Source organism: Platalea leucorodia (assembly GCF_965183815.1).
Source record: "Platalea leucorodia genome assembly, chromosome: 21".
Taxonomy (NCBI): Eukaryota; Metazoa; Chordata; class Aves; order Pelecaniformes; family Threskiornithidae; genus Platalea; species Platalea leucorodia.
In genome coordinates, this window is record NC_138843.1 from 5838793 (window position 1) to 5860911 (window position 22119).

At 59.8% G+C, this 22119-nt stretch overlaps 1 protein-coding gene across 17 annotated transcripts in view; it reads left to right on the forward strand.

Moving 5' to 3' along the window:
- Positions 1–17102, forward strand: part of TCF3 (transcription factor 3) — a 77095-nt gene extending 59993 nt beyond the window's left edge. For 4 of the 17 annotated variants that reach the window (XM_082331152.1, XM_082331146.1, XM_082331161.1 and 1 more), the window contains 12 exons: positions 1138–1240; positions 1538–1677; positions 1871–1997; positions 2877–2935; positions 3715–3793; positions 5044–5117; positions 5610–5813; positions 7134–7257; positions 7742–7907; positions 8951–9189; positions 13011–13155; positions 14017–17102. In XM_082331152.1, coding sequence (XP_082187278.1) covers positions 1138–1240; positions 1538–1677; positions 1871–1997; positions 2877–2935; positions 3715–3793; positions 5044–5117; positions 5610–5813; positions 7134–7257; positions 7742–7907; positions 8951–9189; positions 13011–13153 — 1458 coding nt within the window. In that variant the 3' untranslated portion in view covers positions 13154–13155; positions 14017–17102. Of the gene's footprint in view, positions 1–1137; positions 1241–1537; positions 1678–1870; positions 1998–2876; positions 2936–3714; positions 3794–5043; positions 5118–5609; positions 5814–7133; positions 7258–7741; positions 7908–8950; positions 9190–12215; positions 12443–13010; positions 13156–14016 lie in introns of those variants that run through there. The other 13 variants (XM_082331155.1, XM_082331147.1, XR_014230302.1 and 10 more) reach the window with 12 other exon arrangements.
- Positions 17103–22119: the final 5017 nt, after the last annotated feature.

The window sequence follows — 22119 nt, forward strand, 5'->3', positions numbered from 1 at the left end:
CTAAAAAAAGAAGAAATTCTCGGTGTTCTCGGCAGTTAGAGAAATAGAGAACAATTTTGCCCCTTCTTGCTGGGTGAGGACAAGGGGTCGGAGGGAGCTGGCTGGGTGTGGGGAAAGAGAAACTCAGGGCAGGTTTCCTTTCCAAAGAGCGCTGTGTCTTCCAGGCAGAGCTGGCTGAGCGTGCCGGGCCAGCCCCTGCCCCCGCCTCTGCTTTCGTGTGTATTTAAAAAAAAAATCATTGACGGTTTCAAAATGAATCAATGGCGATGAAAATAAGCTGCAACAAAAGTTCTCATGTAATTTTGAGTGGCATTTCAGTTTCTTTGCGTGTTGAATTTCTGCTTTTTTAAAAAAAAAAAGGTATGTTTTTGCACTGGCACAGGATGATTTTCGGTAAGGGCTTTCTAGGATGGGTTTGGTTAATTTAGAAGGAAAAAAAAAAAAAGCTTTTTCTTTTGCTTAATGTGCTGTTGAATAACAGAGCTGAACGGTGCTGCAGAAACCTGGCCAAAAGCTGTCGGAGAGCCATCCCCTCCGTGTGACATCCCTTTTGAAGGACTGCTTAGCCTTCAGCTTCCCCCGTGCCTCAGTTTCCCCTCGAGCGGGACGGGCTGATTTCCGTGAAGGGTTGGGGCAGAGGCTGCGCTCAGGAGCGGCTGCTGCCGTCACGGTGCTGCAGCCCGGCGTGCGGCAGGGTCCCCGTCGCCACCGCCCAGCCCCACGCCCCTGGGTGCGGGGTTAGCACGCAGAAACGATGGCTTTTGTGGTTACCCATAAAAAGTTATAACCGCAGAAAAAGGAACTAGAGCAGAGAGTTGAAACTTCTGCTGGCGCTGGCGTCTTCTGCAGGAGGGGGCTGCGGGGATCGGCGCTGTTACGGGAAGGCAGCCGGGACGCGTCTGCGCGACGGCCCCATCCCCTGTGCCGGTCCCCGGCAGAGCTGCGCCGTTCGGTACCGCCGCCACGGCTTCAGCTGAGCTGCTTCGTTTTCTCCACCCCGGCTTTGCTCTGGGACCGACTCTGTCATTTGCTGCGATGAATACAAGCGAAGCTGCGCGGGGTGGGGTGACCCTTGGGGAGGATGTGGGGCCATGGGGTGGCCAAGCACTCCTCTCCAACCCCTTTCCTGCCCCACAGGTGTATCCATCCAACTCAGGTGATGACTACAGCAGGGATCCAGCTGGATATACTCCCTCAAAACCTCCCAGCACTGTGTATCCCGGAGCCTTTTATATGGCAGGTGAGTTATTAACAACCCCAGCATCCTGCAAGCCGGCCAGAGCAGGGGCTGCCTGGCCCGTTATGGATGATGGGAGGAATTGCGCAGCACGTGAGATGGAGGGAGCTCGGGGCAGGAGTGTATGAGACAACGAAGCAGCCCTGAAATGGCTCCAATTTGCTCAGCGGGTGATGCTCAGCATAGGTAGGACGCGATAGGGAGAGGTGCAGCCCCTCAGTCCAGGCTGACTTGCCCCTGCGTGGGCTGTGGGACGCATGCTGGTGTCTCTGCCCCACTCAGCTCCGTTTTTCCTTCCAGACGGTCTCCATAACTCGCCAGACCTGTGGAGTTCACCGGGTGCCATGAGCCAGTCGAGTTACGGTGCCATGCTGGGCAGCTCCTCCTCCCCGCTCCCGCAGTCCAGCGGCTTCAACAGTTTACATCAGCACGAACGCATGGTAACGCGTCCCCGCGCTGCCCCGCGGGCGGGCTGGGGGGCTCTGCTCGGCTGGCTGGTGGCGGCACGTCACCTCGTCCCGTAGCTGTCGGCTCGGGGCGGCTGCCGACGGGGAGGACTTGGGTCCTGGCCTGGCCGCCGAAGCCCGGCAGCCTTTCGAGGGTGCCTCTCACCCCTCTCCCCCTCTCTGCCAGAACTACCAGCTTCATTCAGGAGAGGTTAACGGCGGACTCCCCTCTGTGTCTGGCTTTTCCTCTGCCTCCACGCCGTACGGTGTCTCCAGTCATACGCCCCCAATCAGCGGGACGGACAGCATGATGGGTACGTACGGCCCCCGGCTGCGTGGTGGGCCCCAGCATCGCCCCCTTGCTCCACTGCCACGCAGAGGCTTAACTGGAAAATCAAAGTCTTGTGCAAACCGCTGATGCCCGAGGCTGTGATATCTGTGTCCGATGTACCCAGACGCTTTTTATCCCTCGTGTGCCACCCATGCGTGGAGTTACTGCGTGAGGAAGAGGCGCAGCGAGGTTGTTGCTGCTGGATCCCTGGGCGGGCTGTAGCAGGGGGACAGGGTGCTGGCCTGGGGGTTTACACCTCGCTTGGTGGATCCGGGAGGAGACCAGGATCTGTGACGTTATCTCTTGGAGGTGCTGTGCCTTAAATGAGTTGCGGGAGGGTGGGGGTATGTGTGAAGCTGTTCATCTAAATCCGGAATGGGAATGTTTGTGCTGCATTTGGATACCACATTAAACCTCCGAGTGCTTTAATTTATAAACCTGCTGAACCCGTTACAAAACCTGAAATGAACTCGTGTTCCCCAGGAAATGCAGATCCTGACCTTGATTCGTAGAAAAAACCTGGTTTATAGGAGGGGAGGCAAGTTCAGGATTGTAGGGGCTTAAGATGCCCCATGAAAATGGGCCGTGCCGCAGCAGAGACACTTGATCGCGACTGATGGCATGACACCTTCGACCCAGCATCTTATAAAGACATTCCTGCAGCCCCACAAAAGCTGCCGGGACGCGTGTGCCCTTGTCTGGGCTGCTCTGAGCTGGGCATCCATTTGATTTTCAAGCAAAGCAGTAAGAGCGAGAAATTTCAGTCTCAGAGCAGGTGACCCCAGAGAAGGTCTTGTGCGGGTGCCTTGTCCTGCTGGGTTTCTGGCACCCTGGCAGTGATGTCTCTGTCCTCTCTCGGCAGGTAACAGAGGAACCACAGCTGGGAGCTCAGGAGACGCGCTCGGGAAGGCACTAGCTTCAGTAAGAGTTTCTGCAGATCCCTGACCCAGTCCCTGTCCTGTTGGAGCGTTGGACCTCCCCTCTGTAACAGGGACCCTCTAGGCAGCAGGGAAGATGGACACGTTGAGAAGTTTGGGTGAATGCACCCCAAAAACACGGCAGCCTCTGAGGGGAGGGTTTTCCCTCTTCTGCGTGCTGCCATCCTGAGTCCTGGTCCTGGGCAAAAGCAGATGGGGAAACTGAGGCACTGAACATTATGGTGGCCCCGCAGACCCATGCCCATGAGCCGGCTCTGTGGCCGCCCAGCCTGGTACGGGTCTGGCAAGACGACCCTACGCAGCCCTCGTAGCAGGACTTGCAGGTCCCAGTAGTCCTGGCCCTGCGTGTGCTGGTTCAGACTGGCAGGCACTGGTCCCACTGGGCTATCAGAGTTGCATCTGTCCCGTTCAGTGCAGGGACCTTGGCTTCTGCATGGTGGCAGAGGGGTGCCAGCGCTGCACCCTGCAACAATTTCTTGGGGCTCTCGCTTCCCTCCGAGGTGGGACCTGACGAGTGGAGGCTGTAGCTGCAGGGGTGGCGGCAGCGGGGCCAGAGACAGACCCCGGCGTTAATGGGGGAGCTGCGGGGGCACTACCGGGCTGGGCCGTCGTGCGGCTGGGCGCCGGTGTGGGAAGGGAGGTGCCATCGGGTGGTCCCGTCGGGTGGTCCTCGCTGCACCGGGGCTCGGTGGTGCTGCTGGGGAGGGGGAGAGCCGTCGCGGGGTGGGCGCTGCTGACCGTGCTCTGCTTCTCTCGCTCCAGATTTATTCCCCCGATCACTCTAGCAATAACTTCTCGTCAAACCCCTCTACACCGGTCGGCTCCCCTCAGGGGCTTGCAGGTAGGTGAAAATCATTGCTCTTTGTGCAAAGGGGGGTGTCAGGTTTGCTTTCAGGAGGTCCAAGGCAGCGTACTTCCCATGTCAGCCCCAAACCCTCATTAAAGACACTTTTGGCAATCTCGCCAAATCCCGTTTATTTTTCAAAGCAGGAGAGCGAAGAGGAAGGACAAGCAAACTTGAAGATACTTTTTAAATGTCTCCTCTGAAGTTGCATGTCCGTCTGCTTAAATCGGTTGTAGTTTTACCCCATTTGGAGCCAAGCAGTGTGCGTGTGCGGCGAACGCCGTGTGCGTGAGGGCGATGGCTCTGCCTGCTCCTGGCTTTGCCCCGGCAGGAATTTTTAGCAGGCGGCTCTGCCGGAGGCGCGAGCCTGGCCCACATGGTAGCACCGCCGTGTGCTTGAGTTAAAGCATCGCTGCCACCCCCTGGGACCCGCTCCTGCCGTTCAGACAGACCCTGTCCCTGAGTGTCCCCTCTTGGTGAGGCTGGGAGAGCGTCCCTGGTTTTGTCTCCCATGGGAGGAGCGCAGTGGGAACTGGGAAGCAGCCAGCTAGTTAAAAACCATTTCCAGTGCCCGACGAAAGCCCATCTCTGCTCCTGTCCGGCAAGAGAGGTCTCGTTTCTGCCCAGCAGAGCTGGCACTGAGGGTCCTCAGTGCCCGGGGTGCAGAGCAACGTCCATGCACCAGCCTGCTGCTCCCCTGGGGTCGGAGCGAGCACAGCCTGTGTGCCGGCTGCCCGCTCACCCAGGTGATAGATTAAAAACCTCTCAAGGTCTGAGCTCAGTTCCTGCTGAGGCAGAGCAGAGGCGAGCCCGCAGCAGGGGCTGAACAGAGATTTCTGCGGGGGGCACGCGGGATCAGACCGTGACCCCTCGCAGCATCGCTGCGAGACAAAGGCGGGCACCTGCCCTGAGATGAAACGCCTCTGCGGACACCCCGCTGCCTCGCAGAGCGGTGACGGGGAGCAGGGGAAAAACCTGTGCCCGTGTGTGGCGTGGCTGGCTTCGTACGTGCGGTGTGACCGTCCCTGTGCAGCCCCGTGTGGTGCCGTGGTGGCCCATGCGGTGCCGTGGTGGCCCGTGCGGTGCCGTGGTGGCCCATGCAGTGCCATGGTGGCCCGTGCGGTGCCGTGGTGGCCCGTGCGGTGCTGTGCATGGCATGATAGCTGGTGCACAGCGTGGTGGCCCAGCTTCCAGCCCCATCTAGCGGCAGCCGTGCCCAGTCCCAAGCTCTCCCCGTTTGTTCGCAGGCACATCCCAGTGGTCGCGAGCGAGCGGACAGGGTGCCTTATCTCCCAGCTACGAAGGGAGCCTCCACACTTTAGTAAGTGTCGCCGGAAGATCTGCCTTCTCCTTTCCTCTTCCATCCCTTGCGTGCCTGGCGGTAAAGGGCTTTTGGGTGAAGTCCTCTCCCCCGAAGGTCTGGGGCCCGAAGGAAGGTGGTTAGTTGGTAGATGGCCATTTGGTTGGAAGCGGCTGAGCAGAGTTGGGCTCCTGCTTCCCTGAGCTCAGAGCCTGGCTGGCAGAGGCGCAGCCTTGCACCGTCCCCCTGTTTAGGCCCCGTTCACATCCCTGGGGGTTTGGCCCAGCCGAACCGATGTCGGTCTGGTTTCTGCCTCCCTTCCCTGAGCTTGTGTGACCCCTTGTGCCTTTAGGGGATGGCACTGACGGGGTCAGGGGGTTATTTCTCCCGTTCCTGCCTTGCGGTACCTGAGTGCGTGATTGCCGCCAGCCGTTCTTTAGTGTAGAGAGCTGCAGCGGGCTGCTCGCCTTACAGGCATTAACGCAGACCTATTTCTCTGTCCTGTCCTTCAAGCAAAACAAAATGGAAGACAGGTTGGACGAAGCCATCCACGTGCTGAGGAATCACGCCGTGGGCCAGACAGCCGCCATGCCGAGCAACCACGGGGACATGCACGGGCTCCTGGGCTCGGCACCAGCCCACAGTGCCACCGTGGGCAGCCTGGGCCAGGCCTTCCCTGCCTCGGTCATGTCCCTGGGGAACAGGCACCCGAGCCTGGTAAGTGTGGAAGCATCGCGGCAGCTGGTGGGGACGTGCCGGGGACCCACATCGCAGGGTCCCCTGGCATCCAGGGGGACGTTGGCTTTGGTGTGACAGTAGCTCAGTGTGGTCCAGCTTGGGTCAGCCTTTGACAGCTTTGAACGGGTGATGTGCACAGAAGTGCAGTGGTTTGCCTTCTTCATGCAGGGGGGGTTGAATCCACGCTCAGAACGGTGGTGGCTCTCGGGCACAAGCCCTGCATGCCGTTTGCTCATGCGCCTTCTTGGGGCAGGCAGAGGTGGTGAAAACTCTTCTTCTTTCCCTGCAACATGGATGGAAATCCCTCAAAACGGCTTCAGACCGTCCCCGGGATCCAGTGCGGGGCAGGACCGTGGGTATACAGAGCCTGGTATCGCCAGGACTTCTCTGCTCCGAGAGCTGCTCTGCACCACGTCCTTCCGTGCACGTGGGGAGTGCTGATGGGTGATGGCTCACGCAGGCTCCAGGGAGCGCGACAGGTCCTGGGTGCCCTGAGCACGTGGATGCTGGGGTCCCATGCTGGGTCACCAGGGTCCCCCCCCGTCCAGAGGCTGGCGACCACAGGAGCATATTTTTGGCAGAGCTGATTGCCTGCTGCAGCAAACACTAACGCGTCTCCGGTCTCTCTAGAGAACCAGACGTGCTTCCCTTCTGAGCTCCCCAGGCTCTGCTACTAAGCGATGAATCATATGTGCATCCTCTGTTGCAAACTGCTGCCAGCTGCAGAAATGAGAGCGTTTGCAGCAGGGCCGGCTCTGTCCTGCCGGTCTCTGGCCGGCGTAGCGCAGCCTCGGGATGTGCGGGCTCAGAAAGGCTGCCTCGCCCTTTGCGTCCAGGCCCTTCGGAGCAACGTTCACGCTGCTGGGATGTCCCCTGCTGCGGTGGCACTGGGGAGGTGGCAGAAACGTTGGTGTTTGATGGAGACGGGACACGTGCAGCCCAGGCAGGGTGTCCTCTCCAGCGTGCCAGCCTGGCATCCAGGCAGAGAGGCTTTTCCACGGCAGGGGGGAGACGGCACTGATGGGGGCTTTCTGCTTGGCCCAGCTGATGCGCAGGGCACGGGGCTGCTTTCTGCAGTGTCCCCGCCACAGTCCCCAGAGGAGAGCTGGTGCTGGAGCAGGTTGGCTCTTCCCTCCTGCATGCCCGTGCTCTGGGTGGTGGGGGTGTGCGAGGAGGGCACGCGGCTGCACCTCAGCCTGGTCTGCGGAGCCCCGCGGCCGTGCTCTGGGTGCCTGCACCCATGCCCACTGCCCGTGACACTTCCCCCCCTCAAGGCTTGCTCTGCTTGTTCTGCTGTAGGTGGGAGGAGGTCACCCCGAAGATGGGTTGTCCAGCAACCCCAGCATGCTCCACAACCATGTCACACTTCCGTCACAGCCCAGCTCACTCCCTGACCTCAACAGGCAGCAAGACACGTACAGCGGTAAGGCGGCTCTGCACGCGCGCACGCTTGAGGCTCACCTGCCCCGGGGGTGATTCGGGTCACCCGTTAGGTCCAGCCCTGTGCAGCAGCAGCCTGGGGGGGAGATGGGTGCTCCTGCAAGGCCGGTGCTTCCTTGCAGCATCTGCAGGGCAGTTTCTACCTCGAGCCTTTTCCAGAGGTTTGACCTACGTGTTCCTGTCCCTCCTGCCAGCTGCGGGCGCACAATGCCCCCCGGCCATGCTCTGCTGGGGGAGGTTGGGCTCTGACTCTGGAGGGCCTGGGAGGTGCGGGGAGAAGAACAGGGAGTGGTGGCAGGGCAGAGCTGGTGCCCTCCAGCTCCTCTTGCTGCGGACTGGCGATGCAGGATGAGTCCAGGATGCTGCGCGCTGGCAATGCAGCGCAGCAGGAGCAGGGCCTGGGAACCCCCCAGCCCTCCGTGCAGGTCAGGCCCCTCCAACCTCCGTGTGTGGTTCTGCTTCCTCAGCAGGCTTGTCAGGGGGGCTGGGACGAAGCAGCGTCTCCTCAGGAACCAGCGAAATAAAGAGGGAAGAGAAGGAGGACGAGGAGAACACGTCGGTGGCAGATAACTCAGAAGAGGAGAAGAAGGAGCTGAAACCCTCCCGGAACAGAACAAGGTGCTCTTTGAACAGGTCTCTCCCTTCACTTACTCTGTTACCAGGCTGGGGGCGTTTGGGCTGGGGTACGGCCGCGGTGACCCACCGGGCATTGGGCTCGGCCTGGTGAGGCCGGGGGTCGTCCTGCGGCACAGACGCACCAGCCCCTGCCCACCGCGGGAGCCTCGTCCGTCCTCGCAGAGGTGGCACAGCCCGGGCTCCCGCTGCTTCCCTACGGCTGCCCGCTTTGGGCCGTGCTGGGGAAGGGTCCCTGCCGCCCTCTCCTGCTGGCTCCCGTCCCCGTGGCCACAGAGCTTCCCCGTGCTCATAAAGCAGAGGGCTCGTGCCTTGTCCCCACGAGCTGCGCCCGCCTGCGTGGTCGCTCAGGGCATTGCTTGTGGCCGTGCGTGGAAAGGACCGAGTGCTCAGCTCCCCTCGGCCAGGGGTGGGGAAGGTTTTGACCTCTTCCCTGCTTCGGGTCGTCTCCGCTGTCCGCTTCAGGCTCCTGTATCCTCTGTCACATCCAGCCAGATATGTGGCAGTGGATCAGGTAGAGTCCCTCCAGCACGCTGGCTTGTCTGCAACCTCGCCATCGGCTTGGAGACCTCGCCAGGGTGATGCTGCCTGGAGGGGCAGCGCCAGCCCCGCTCCTGCCAGACCGCAGCCACCTCCTGCCCTGGAGGCAGAGGGCTGCATCTACCCAAAACGCCAGCTTGGGACACCAGTGTTGGCCCCCACACCTTCTCCGGGCCACCCTGCAACCTCCCGGCAACAAGCTCAGGCCTTAATCGCATTGTTGTGATATCTTTCTTTGTTGTTTAAAAACAAAGCAAACAAAAAAAAAAGAGGCAGAAGAAGAGCCTTAATTGCTTCTCTCCAAAGTCACTGCGTGTCCCCGTGTCTGAGCGCGGGGCACCGGGCCGGCACGTCCCGGCGGGGGCGCAGCGCCCTGGCTCGCGGGGCCACGTGCGGGGCTTGGCGTCTCGGTGCCTCGACCTGTGTTTCTTTTCTGTGAGTTGACCAGTGCTGAGAGTGCACACGAGGAATGTCCCTGTCTCGTTCTTATTTTAAACCATTAGTCAAGATGAGGATGAGGAGGACGATCTTCTTCCCCCAGAGCAAAAAGCCGAGAGAGAGAGAGAAAGGAGGGTCGCCAATAATGCCCGTGAGCGCCTGCGGGTCCGTGACATCAACGAGGCCTTTAAAGAGCTCGGACGCATGTGCCAACTCCACCTAAACAGCGAAAAACCGCAGACCAAACTGCTAATCCTACACCAGGCCGTATCAGTCATACTGAACCTGGAGCAACAAGTTAGAGGTCAGTGAGGGTCCCGGAGTGGTGATATTTTACGTATCTGATCGGCACGGGGCTGTCTGTCTGTCTGTCTCCTGTGACACGTGCTGTGGTGCCTCGCACTGTCTCTCTCCCCTGTGGCCTTGGGTTCCCAAGGCTGTTGATGTCTTTTTTTTTTTCCTTTTTTCCCCCCCCCCCCTTTTTTGCATCCCTGCTGTTCTCTCTTTTGTTCCCCACTGCCACTGCGTGTGCTGCATGCTGGTCCCCGAGGGGGCACCTGCGCCGTCCTCGCTTTCCCGCAGCCAGGTGTTTCGCTCAGCTGCTTGGCCGGCAAAATGAAAAGAAAAAAAACACCAAAAAACAGTAGATCTCCCAAAGGGGGCCCAGATCTGGCATCTCTTTGAGGGCTGCTCCAAGCACAGAGCCCGTCTGCCTGCAGCCGCAGCGGCAGTGAGCAGTGCCCCATCCTCCCTGCCCACCCAGCACGGGGCTCTGCGCTCCTGTCCCCACCACCGTGCCCCTGGGTGTGCGGGCACCCGGCAAACCCCTGGGGATCGCTGGAGCCGTGCGAGGGGCAGCGGGACGGAGACGCTGAGCCCGGGGTTGGGCAGCCCGCACTGCCTGTACAAACTGGTCTCCGACACAAGCTGGGAGCGCTGCGCATCCCTAGCAGAGCCTGGAGCTGCACGCGGGCGCGCACAGGCTCTCCCCCTCGCCAGGGCACGCGCGTTCCCTTCCCACACGCGTGTGCGCCCGTCTCGGCCGCCCGTGCTTGCCCCGGGTGCCGCGTCCCGGTGGGAGGGGAAGCGGAGGGCTTGGCTTCCCGCTCCGGAGGACTTCGCTGCTTTGTTCCTGCATCCCGCAGTGCATGCTCCCGCTTCCCGGCCCCGCTGCGCAGGGTGCCGTGGCAGGTTAACCCCCTTTCTCTCTGCAGAGGCTGTTGTAACACACATCGGTGGTTTGTGCCTGGCTGTGCTCCTCTCTGCTGGCCTCTGCTGTTGCATTGATGTTGGAGTCCTTTGTGCCTCTCTTCAGTTTGTAATTTTTTGCCTTTCATAACATGTATATTTTTTCCTGTCTCTTTTTTAATTTCCCCTTCCTTTTTATTTTTTATTTCGAGTTTTTATTTTTTGGTTCTGTTCTTTCCGATCTCCTACAGACAGTCCCCAGCCGTGACCTCTCGGTGGTCCCACTCTCTACCTTGTACTTGCTGCTTGCGGATCGAGGCAGGAGCCGAGGGGTGGCGGGGGGCAGGGGCTAGACAGAGTTGGCACCGTGTTCACTTTGGTCTCCCACGCTTGTCCCTTTTTAAACCCTTCTTGGACGCAGCCGGGGAAGCGAGCCGAGCCCCGTGTGCTGCTGTCAGCAGGCGTTAGCGCAGGCAGCTAGGGTTTGGCCTTCGGGCTGCTTTGCAGGAGAGAAGCCGACCCCCAGGTCCCGTCCTGCCAGGCTGCCGTGGGAGCGGGGCCATCGGGTCCCCGCGTGCCCAGCCGGGGCTGCCAGGATCCTCCCGCTGCCGTCCGCAGCTAACGGGGCAGGAAGGGAAAGGAGAAGGCTGGGGGGCGTTGCGGGGAGCCAGGCAGGCAGGTCGGGGCCCCTTCTGAGCGGGGCACAAGGCAGCCGAGGCACCGCACGTCCTCATAACCCGGAGGACCCCGCATGGCTGTGCAAACCACCAGCAGCACTTGCCGGTGGCGAGGTGACGGCTGCCTCCTGCCCGGCTGCGGCATGCGGGGCGCTGCCAGAGCTGTGACCCTGCTGGGGGGAGCCACCAGCCAGGAACCGTGGCCGCCGGCGTGCGTTCGGAGGAACGAGCTGGGTTCCTGCCACGGGTGGGCTCGGGTGGCCCCACTCCTCCCAGCCGTCCCGGGCGTGCTGGAGGCAGTGCCGGCTGGGGCACCGAGGCAGCGAGGGGAGGACGCGGGCAGGGACAGTGGGCAACGCTCTGTCCCACGCAGGCAAACGCTTGCCTGGGGAGCCCTTGCTCTCCCTCCACGCAGTCGGGCACCGTCTGGAGGCTCTCCAGGCCCCCAGCGCGCCCAGGAAGGCTCTGACTCTGCGGCCCCTCTTCCGTGAAGGCTTATCCCCGCTTGGCTCCCCTGGAGCTGATTATCCCCGTGTGGCTCCCCTGGAGCCGAAGGCCAAAGTCTGTCCCAGCGCCAGGTTTCACCCAAGGACCCTCCTCAGATAGGTGTCTTTTCCTGCAAGAATTTTTGCTCTGGGGGAGAAGGTCGTCTGTACAGTAAATTGGGGGTTTGGAGGGGACAGGCTGCGGGCGAGGCCACGGTTTAAGATGCTGCCAGCACGACTCTGCCTTCCCCTCTGTCCCTGCCTGTTTCGGGCACCCCTGGGGTGCTGCCAGCGGTGGAGGCTCTCCCAAAGCTCCTGACTGTGCCTAGAAAAGAAAACCACTCCCTTCCGGAGTGATTTTGGCTGTGTTGAAAGACCTGGATTCAGTGTCTGCATCCGAGACTGACCCTCGGCAGCAGCCAGGGGCACTTGGCTCCTGCCCCCGGTGCTGCCCCCCACCCGTAAGAGGGTGCCGGGCCAGGCTGCCCTCACGCTGCTGCAGCACGGCTGCCCGGAACGCCTTCACTGGGAGGATTTTGCTGCAGGTGGGATTTTTGAAGGAAATCTTACAAAGAGGGATTTGCTTTCTGCCAAAAAGTCTTTCCCTGGGAGATGAACCCGATGTTTTTGGCTGAGACCCCCCCGAACTTCCAGTTTTCAGCCAAAAACGAACAGGAAGGCAAAATTTTGCAGAGGGGGGGGTGTCGGTGTCGATACTGCATCCGTTGCCCGCCCTCGCCCCGGCAGCACCCTCCGGCCCCGCGGGAGCCCGGCCCCGTGCTGGCAGCACCTTCCCGTGACTCGCAGCGGTGACGCGTAGCCCGGGCCGCTCCGGGAAGCGCCCGAGACGAATTGGCTTTGCAAAGTGAGGCTGTTTGAGCCGTTTCCAGTGGACACCAGAAGCACTACCAGCACGGCAACGTATAGCCCCCCGCTCGGTACCACCCCCCTGACTAATCCCTGTGGTGCTATGAACCCAGCAGTACAGACGAGGCCTTGTCACTGGAGGACAAAGATCTGAGGGACCGGGAGAGGAGAATGGCCAATAACGCCAGGGAAAGGGTGCGTGTGCGGGACATTAACGAGGCCTTTAAAGAACTGGGACGCATGTGTCAGATGCACTTAAAAACGGACAAAGCACAGACCAAACTGATCATCCTACAGCAAGCGGTGCAGGTCATTCTGGGCCTGGAGCAGCAAGTACGAGGTATGGTAACAGCTGGCAGGTGCATTTCGGGGCCTTTCTCTCCCCCCACGTCTCTGCGTGCGCGTGCATCTCTGTTGTGACTCCTGCTTTCGGTGCGAGGTTGTGCGTTTGCATCGCCAGCGGCACCCTCGGGTGCACCGCGCGGCAGGCTGAGCTTTCCAAAGCCCCGGCCTGGGGTGGATTTGAGGCCGCTCTGTCCGTCTCCCCTCATGCTTAATGGGAATTTGGCACCTGGATCCCATTAAGCAGCTTTGGAAAACTCAGTCCTCAACTCCGAGAGCTGGCTGAGGCACTTGGGGTTTTCTGTAAGCAAGCACATGTTTCAATTGGCATGGTGTTTCAGCCGGGCATGGGGTTTTGCTCTAGCAGGGGTCCGGCCAAGTTACTGCAGCCACTGCAAGGAGCGGCAGGCAAAGAGCAGCTTGCACTGAGGTTGTTTCCTCGCATGGTCCCGTGTGTCTGTCCTGGGACTCTGTCCTCGCTCTCTCTTTCGGATGCTGTTGCCGTGCGTGATGCTGTTGCCCAAACTGAGGTCGCTTCCCTCCCTTCCTTGCTGTTTTTGGCATAGAGCGCAATCTGAACCCTAAAGCAGCCTGCTTGAAGCGTCGGGAAGAGGAGAAAGTGTCCGGAGTAGTAGGAGATCCCCAGATGACACTTTCAGCTTCACATCCTGGTCTAGGAGATGGTCACAATCCTGTTGGACACATGTAAAGGTATCGTCCCCCGCCCCGTGATCCCAGCACCCCGCTGCGGTTCCGACGCGCGCTGCTCTGCTTTGGCTGCTCAGCCCCACTCGTTCGGCGCCGGCCAACGTCCTTCATAATTTGCCTTGAGTAAATGAGGTGCACGTCCGTGTCGTTTGCTCATCCGTGGACACCCAAAGCCTCTGCCCCACAGGAGAGGTGCAGCCCCGTAGCCAGGACGGAGGGTTTCGGTGCTCTCACCACCCTGAGCGAGCTCAGCTCTGCTCTGCACCTCCCAGCCCTGCCCCAGTTGGCTACTGGAAACCAGCAACTCCTTTGCCCGGTGGCCCTATGGGAGGGAATGGGCGGGTCCCAGGAATGCCAAGAAGGACACAGAAGGCGAAATTCCCCCAGCGAGACCGTGGCAGGCACGGGCTCTGCTGGGCTGTCCCTGGTTTTAAGGGAACCCCGTGCTTGGCCGGGAGCGGCTGAGCCCGTTTGGCCCGAGCGTGCAGGGATGGCGGTGAGGGACTGAGCAGGTCCAGGAGCGGGGGCTCAGCTCAGAGGCTGCCCCGTGCGGGGCTGCGATGCCTCAGCCCGGAGCACCCGTGCACCCCGGAGCACGTGGAGGGGCCGTGGTCCCCCGACGCCCCCCGCGCCGGTGGGTGCCTGGGGCTGCCCTGAAAAAGCAAAAAGGCAAAGCCGACGTCTTGGCAGAACGGCGAGCTTGTGTCTCAGCTCCGCTGCAGCCACGGCGAGCCCTCGGGGCCGACGTCTGCAGAGGTGAGGCTGCGGCAGGGGGGCTTGCGGCCTCCCCACGCAAGGAGCAGAGTTTTATTCTCATTTGGGTTTCTCTCACTTCAGGCTTTTGGTTTTTTTTTTTATTTGTAGATCTTTTTGTTCCTCTGGATAGAGAGATCTGTAGGAAGAAAACCCTCGGTGTGACCTGCAACCTTCTCGAACCATAAACTTTAGTACTGCTAATACTGACACACGTGGACGGATCCTGGCATGACGTAAGGGGTGGAAAAAACACTTTGTCAAAAACAAAACGAAAACAAAAAAATTGCCTTAAGTATAAAGTGCGGAACAGTCAATACATATCACTCAGTTAGAAGGGGGTGGCGTGTTCTCTTGGCTTGTTCACAAGCAGCCAGCAGCAAAATTGTGCCTAAGCTTGATATTTCTTTTTTAAAAAAAAAGAACATTAGTTATGAGATTTTTTATGTAGAACAAATAGCAATGCCTTTTGGTTTTTTTTAGCTTCTTTTGCATATGTTTTGTAAGCAACGAAAAGAATTTTTTTTTGTATAAAAAAAATGTCTTGTACCCCACGCTTTTCTGCTGCTGTTTCTATAGTTAACGTTGCATCTTTAGGATCAACCAGAATATTAAAATTGTATTAAGAGAGACTGGATATAAAGAGAGGAATTCTCAGATTCGGCTCTGAAAGCCACTAAAAGCGAATGTAGCCACAGCGAGGGGATGTTCTTCCTTGCCTGGCTTGTACCTTCCATTACAACAAAACAAACTCATGTGCTGAATTCACCATCTCTTTGCTTTGGCCACTTCTGATTTGGGAAAAGGAAGTTGAACAGCAAAGCAAGTTGCAGCAGTATCCCTCAGCGGTGCTCCCGCTCCCCCCGGGAGGTGACCGAGCTCCATCAAGGGTCTCTGCAAGATTTGCTTTACTCCTGGAGGATCCCGGAGGCCGCGGTCCCGCCTGGGAGAGGAGGTGTCCCGTGGCTGCGCCGGAGCGTCGTGACGGGGAGGACGAGCTGCCGGGAGAGAGCGGGCCTTGAGGGGTGGAAGAGAACCGAGGGACCGGGGTGCTTCCAAGGTAAGCAAAGAAGCAACACAGATGCAAGAGGAAAGCCCAGGGCGGAGGAAAGCACCTCTTGCCCGTGCGTCTGAGCAAACGCCCGCTGTCAGAGGCGCTTCCAGGGACAGCGCTGAACAAAGACAAACTGAACAAAGCTGGAGGACTGGGAAGAGGCAGAGGCGGACGGAGCGAAGGCAGCAGCGGGACACCGTGCTCGGCGACCTTGCAGCAGACGGACCCGCGGACGTTGGCGGCTGGCAGCGGAGCCCAAGGCGGTAGGAAGGCGAGCAGCTACGCAGCACGTGCGCTCACTCCAGCCCTCAGCAAGCCGCGACCGGCAGCAGGATCCCCGTCTCCACGCAGCTTCTCCCCACGCTGGAGCCACCACCATCGGAAGTGCAAAACGCTGCAGGCTTGGGGAGAGGGGTGGTTTCACACCCTGCCTTCACCCGCTGTCGGATCTCCAAAGCATCCTTGGAGGCAAACCCAGCTCGGCTTGCCGCCCGGCTTGCCGTGGGGAGGCAGAGTGGCCGCTGTCACCTGCGTGTGGTCTCCTCTCTCCGTGCTGGAAAGGAGGGGAGCAGCGAGCGCCCGTCCTGCGCGAGATGCTCCAGCAGCCGAGCTGGGCCAGCGATGCCTTCGCTCCGAGGGCTTCCCAGTGTCACTCCAGACCGCTCTGTGCGCTCAGCGGGAGGAAGACCCCCGGCAGCCCCACCGCATGGCAGGGTGCCCCGGAGGTGCGGGAGCAAACGAAGAGGGGCTCAGCGGTGCTGAGCTGCGGCAGCCGTTCTGGAGTTGGCAATAGAAAAGCGTCCACCGGGAATTTATTCTTGTTTCTTCCCTCTCCTTCCCCTTCTGAAACATTTTGTGCCTGGTTCTTCCCAGCTTTGCAGGCAGGGGTCAGCTCCCCAGGGCGATGTTAAATCCCATCTCAGCAGTGTCTGTAACGCTCTCGGACTGGGGCCGGCTGCTGCCCAGATCTGCCTGGCAGAGCCCAGGCGGGCAGGATAGTTCCCGGGGCACGGGTGCTGGCCTGGGGGGCACGTGGGGACAGCGGGGACAGTAGGACCCCCAGCAGCAGCGTCCATCTCTCCCCTCTGCTCCTCTGGCCTGTGCTCCTGGGGAAGCTGTATTGCTTTGGCACAGGGAAAGGGAAGGACTGGCAAACAGGATTAGGTCCTGTGGCACTTCCTAGCACCCCAGGCTTTGGCTTAACCTCCTGCTGCTCCTCTGCGCTTGTAGCTATGCTTTGTGCTCCAGCAAAGCCTACTGGAAATGCTTAGGACATCGCTCATCTCCCACCTACACCCAGGTACCGTGGGCTCAGCCCCCGTAGCATCTCAGAGAGGAGCCACTTACAAGTGCCGGAGCAGCATGGGACCGTCTCTCCCTTCTGCTCCTGGCACTGGCACTGCCCTGGGACTCTGCAAGGTCCAACCATAGCTCTGAGGCTTCGGGTGTTCCCTGCTTTCCCTGCCCACAGCCCGCTGCTCCCACCATCGCTTCTGTGTGGTGAGGCCTGAGAGCACAGCAGCCTCCAGCTCTGTCCCCAGGAAGGCTGGGAAGGGTCAGTGGCTGGCGTCCCTGCGGCCCAGGAACACGCGGTCTTCTCGCCTGTGTCAACAGACATGTTTCAGCCTAATTAGCTCGTCAGGTTATGACACTCTTCCCTCCCTTGGGTTCTTCTGCCTGCTTAAGCACTGGGCAGCGTGAGATGGATGTTTTTTTCCTCTGTGTGTGACAGCCTTGCCCCTGTGGAGCAATTCCCTTGCAGCAAAAGCCGTGTCTTCCCGAAGCATCCTGCCGGGTCGGGTTGTGCTTCGGATGCTGGAGCGAGTTCAGTTTGGGGACGGTAAAACACGCAGGGAGGGGGCAGTGCCCCTCTGCGCCCCGCCAGCCGGGTCCGGATGCTCAGACAACCCCGATTCATGCTCTCGGGTGGGAATTGGGGACTCATCGGCTGCGTTCTGCAGCCTGTGAGACGCTGCTTCATCCCGTGAGCGTCTCTGCCCCGTCGGCGGGGCAGCGCTGGGGCCGGCAGGGCGCTGGCGGCTCGAGGTTTTCTGCTGGCTCAGTGCCGCTGCCCCAGGACCGGGGAGGGATGGAGCAGTGCCCCAGCCCTGGCAAGCTTGAAACCCTACAAAAAAATGAAAAAGTGCTTCCCCAACACTTTGATTTTACAACAAGAATTTGAGGTGGCAGTCATGTACAACTGGATTTCAGGAAAAGAGATTGTAGTCCAGAAAAATCCAGAAACTCAACAAAATTGGAAATTTGAGAAGATTTATGATTTGTTCAAAATTTTGCTGAACTCCTTCATCCCCTCCGAGTCCTGGCTGCCGCTCTGCAGGCCAGGGGGGACTCCTGACGAGACAGAGCCTTTCCCAGCGTCCCCGAACCAACAGCGATGGGGCTTTTCATCTGCATTTAGGTGGCTTGGATACTGTTTTCTTGACAGCAAAACCAGCTAACTTCCTTGGCAAAGCTTGGACGAAGGTCCGTGAGCGTAAACCCCCGGTGCCAGGGGTTGGAGGAGATCTTGGTTCCTCCAGCAGGAAAGCACAATGTCCGGGGCTGGTAGCGCCGTGCCGGGAGCTGCCCCGATGGCGCGGGGCGCTTTGTGCGCCGTCGCGCTTGCCGCCTGCGCCAGCCCAGCGCAGCCGCGGTGCCACCTCTGCTCTCCAGGTCCCTAGGGAGCAATTGCGGAGCGCGGCAAGGAAAAATCACTTTGGCTTGCCGGTGTGTTTGGCTCAGTGTGAGCGTGGTGCCTGTCACCTGCCAGGGAAAGTGGCTTTTCTAAAAATGAGCACTGTCAGGTGCTGTCCCCAAAATACCCCCGGGCCAGTCCTGAAATATCAGCCTGTCGCAATGAAACCCTCGTCTTTAGGTGTCATGGTCAGAGAGGGCCAGGGTCTGCGCCCTCCCCAGCCCCCGGCTCTGCTGGCATTCAACTGCGCTGTCTTACGGATCTCTTTTCTCCCCAGACTTGCTCCTCTGCCTGTCCGCGTGTCCCTTGCGGCGGTGGTCCTGCAGAGAGGTGTCACGGGCGGGTGACGTGCTGCAGGGTGGCGTTCAGTTTTCTGCTTTCTCTCTCGGCCTTGCACGCATGGGGTCTCCTGGGCTGCGTGCCCCTCAGCGTTGGGGGCCACGGAGCCCCCGCGAAGCTTCCTTTGTCAGGTAGGGAATCGGGAGAGGCCGCCTTCCCCCGTGCGCGTTTTGTAGCTTCTCTTTTCCCAGGCTGCAGTAGCTGAGCTGCATCGTGGTCAAACAGCAGGACGGGGGGCCCAGGCGCAGAGCTGCCGTGGGACGCTTCTTGTGTGGCAGGGCCAGCCGCTGGGGCGCCATCCTCGGGTCCCTGGCCCAAGGGACCTCCTCTTTCCTCCCCCTCGAGCAGCCCCCCCGCACACCCTGCCTGAGAGCTGTGCGTGCCACCAGGTGCTGGGGAGTGTCTGGAATCCGATTTATTAACAGTAAAAATTGCAGAGTTTTGTTCTGTCTCCCTCTTCACCTGCTTTTGCCCCAGAGCAAAACAGCTGCAGCCTCCCAGAGACTGCACCTTTATGGGCTCGGACCGGCGGTGCTCGGCATCGACGGGAGGTGGTGGCAGTCTGCCTGCTCCTGCTCACAACCCCGCAGCTGCTGCCAGCGCGCCCCGGGGAGCAGAATTCCAGCTAACCCCTGGTTTGGCAGCCGCTCCCCTGCCTGTGACCCGCCAGTCAGACCCACTCACAGCCAAGCAACTGCCTGGCTCGAGTTCAGCTCCAGCTCTTTGCCAACATCTCCTTGGGCTCTCTGCTCCCCCGCTTTTACAGCGTGCCCTGGTATCCTGCGGAGGTGGGTTGGCAGGAGGGACGGGACCTGGGACATCTGGATCCCAGTCTGTGTCCCTCCTGCCTGCACTGAGCTCCGGCCTGGGAGCGCAGCAGGGCCTGGGCAGACGGTTTGCAGGAATCGGGGCAGTCGAGTTAGCTGGGCACCCCAAGATCCCGCATCTGGCTGTCGGCGGCAGCAGGTCCACGCCAGGTCAACTTGCTGCCCCCTCCCTGTGCGCCATCGCTCCAGGGCCGGGGGTCTGGCTGCTTTGCGGGTTGGGGTTTTTGCCCTCTCCAGCGGAGAAGCGCAGAAGTGTGATGTGAAACCTCCCCAGCTGTGACGGCAGCGAACAGCTTTTTCCCCTGGCCCGCGTGTCGGTGAGGAGCCGGTTCCTAGAGGTTTTGCACTCGCTGCCCCGTAGCGATTGAACAGGAAGGACAGAACCAGGCTGGGGTTTCCCCAGGAGTCGGCAATTTCAGGGTCGGTGCGGAAGCTGCTCTCAAAGGTCCTTTGTGTCTCGCGCGTGGACCCGCTGAAGCCAGCACAGCCTTTGGTGGGCGATTCAGCGCCTCCTCCCCCTCGGCCTTGAGAAACAGGAGGCTTTTAAACCCCCAGTCCCCTGCCATCCCATGGGGAGGCTGCCAGCTTCAGTGCCAGGGCAGCCCATGGCCCTGCTCTGTGCTGTGCTGGTGACGCTGGGCCAGCTCCAGTTTCAGCAAGCCCCTGGCCTGGGGTTTTAGAAAAGAGCTGCGAACGGGGAGGTGAAGCAAAGCTAAGTACTGGAGCTGGGCCAGGACAAGCCATCAGCCCCCGAGGCGCAGTGCTGGCTAACCTGGAGCAAGCCGTGGCCACTGGATTCCCCCGTTCCTGCTCAACACCAGCAACAGCAAGACCTGTTTTCCGTACCACAAGCTTGCACAAGGTCTTTGCCCTGTTAAATCCTATGCAACCCCCTCTCCTCTCCCCCGGGGCTCTCCAGATCCCAGTCCAGCCCATTCTCTCTGCTCTTGTCCGTGACTGCCGAGTTCCCGCTCCCTGCTGCTCTCAGGGTCCAGCTTCATTTCTAGCAGCTCCAAAAGCATTTCAGGACCTCTGCCCTGGAGCCGAGGGTGGTTAGACGAGGGGTGAAACCGCAGGAACGCCCCTTCCAACTCATGCTGCAGGAGCTGAGCACTCAATTGGAGGGGGCAAGGCCTGGTCCTAGGGCTCCTCCACGCACCCTTCACCCTCCTGTGCCTTCTGCTCGATGCTTGGCATCTCACTGCCAGTATCCTTCATCTCGCGCCATCTCCCCCAGTACGCCTGAATGGAGAAGCTGGGTCCCACCTCGTTGCTGCCTGGCTGTACGGGCTGCTCCGTTCACGCCTGAGCCTCAGGCTTGGCTTGGCTGGGCTTCCTTCAACCGCCCCAAGCCTGGAGGTGTGTTTTCCTTCCTCCTGCGCTCCCCAGTCTCTCCGGGCAGCACCGGCGAGCTCTTTCCCTTCGTGCGCAGCCACCGTGGGTTTCTTCGCAGGGGGGCAGAACCGTGCCACCAGCCGCCCGTCTGCTGGGGCGGAGGCGGGAGGATTTGGGAGGTGGATGCTGCAGGTCGGTCCCGTGGCACGGCTGCCTCTCCCTGCCCCGCTGCCCTCGGGGCAGGCGTGGGGGGACCCGGTGCTCTGCCCGGAGGTTTGGTCTTCAGGGCAAATCGCCCCGTCCGCAGCCAGCAGCTGCAGTGCCTTTGCCTGCAGGACTCCCGCGAGCCGAGCGCGGAGGTCATCTCTGGTTAGGAGGGCGGTGCGGGCCGCAGGCGTCCTTTCTGCCAAAACCTCTGTGTCCATCTTGCATCCTGCCCTCGGGGGGCAAGAGGTGGCCCTGCCATGGATCTCCACGCCGGTGTTTCTGTTCCTCTGCTTTTGTACGCCTCAGGTCTTGCAATAGCCGCCCTGGTCCAGCCAAGCACCCGCCGCGTTGGAAGGAGAGGGAATAAAATTCGCGCCCTGTTACATCTTGGCACAGCGGAGCTGCGGGCACCGGTACGGGAGAGCAAAGGGATTTGTGCTTCAAAATGGGGCGTCCCGGGTACCGAGGCCTTTTGCCGCTGAGCATCCCTGCGCCCTGCGTCCCCGGGCCGTGCCCTGCGGAGCCACGGGGCTCCCCCAGCAGCGAGCCGGCGGCACCGCGGTTCCCCCTTCCTGGTGCCACGTCTTCCCAAATCACTTGAAACCCACCAGCTTTTGAGCAAACCTGGTAACGCGGGGCCTCGGGGCGGGAAGGAGCCGTGGGAAGCCGTGCGCCCTCCCGCCAGCGGTGGTTAATTTGCCAGGAGAGGAGAAAGAGGCACCTGGTGAAGCGGAGCAGGGATGACCCCAACCGCGCGCTTGGACCTCGCGGTCTGCAGGAAATGACCCATTTGTACGGAGGGCTCCAGCTCGGGGGGGAAACGAAGCGTTACTGGGTCGCTCTTTCTATATATTTTTGTAGGACGGGGGGGTGGGAGAGCAGATGGGAGATGCCTGCGGAAGTTGTTTATTTTTAACCCCGTAGAAAGTTTTGGGTTGGTTTTTGGTTTTTGGCCTTCAAAACAAAAAAAAAAAAATGGTCCTTGCTTTTGATGTTTATGCTGCCTACCTGTAAATCCAGATGTACTTAAGTGGCTGAAATCCTTGTTCTTAAATCAGATACACATTATAGTTTTGAACTATATATATAGTAAATATATATATATATATGCCTAACCCAGCAAAAAAAAAAAAAATAAAGTATTTGGGGGTGGGGAAATGCGTTGTTCTTTGAAATGAATCACAATTGGGGGATAAAATTGTGTTTCTGAGTGCCTCAAGATATGAATTGTTTTCATTTTTTTAAATAATTTTATACAAGTGTCAAAACAGCTGGCTGGATTATTTGGAATTTTTAAATAATCCTAACTTTTTTAAAGTAGATTTTGAGAACTGTCCTGTATATAACAGTAATGTAGCAATAAATGTGACATTTTATAACAATATTACTTTTTTTCCCCATATCTGTCTTTCAGATGTTGTATACCTATGAATGAAAAGTTGTAATAAAGGTTTTACCTTGTACTAAAAACCAAAAAACAGACAGACAAGACAAGACAGGTTTTCCGACACCGGCCGCTCTCTGTTCCTGTGCTGTGGGCACGGGCCCTCCCCACCTGAATCGGCACCGTGGCCCAGCCGGAACTCACGCGCTGCGGGCGCTTCTCGCCCTCCCTGCGTGCGGCCTCCGGTGAAGGTTTCCAGCGCTGCCCATCACCGTGGGATCTGGGCACCTTCCCCAGCAGCCGTCGGAAACGCCTTGGCAGACGTGTAGGTGCTGGGGTCTCCGTGTCGCAGCACAGCCGCTCCTCTGGCTCT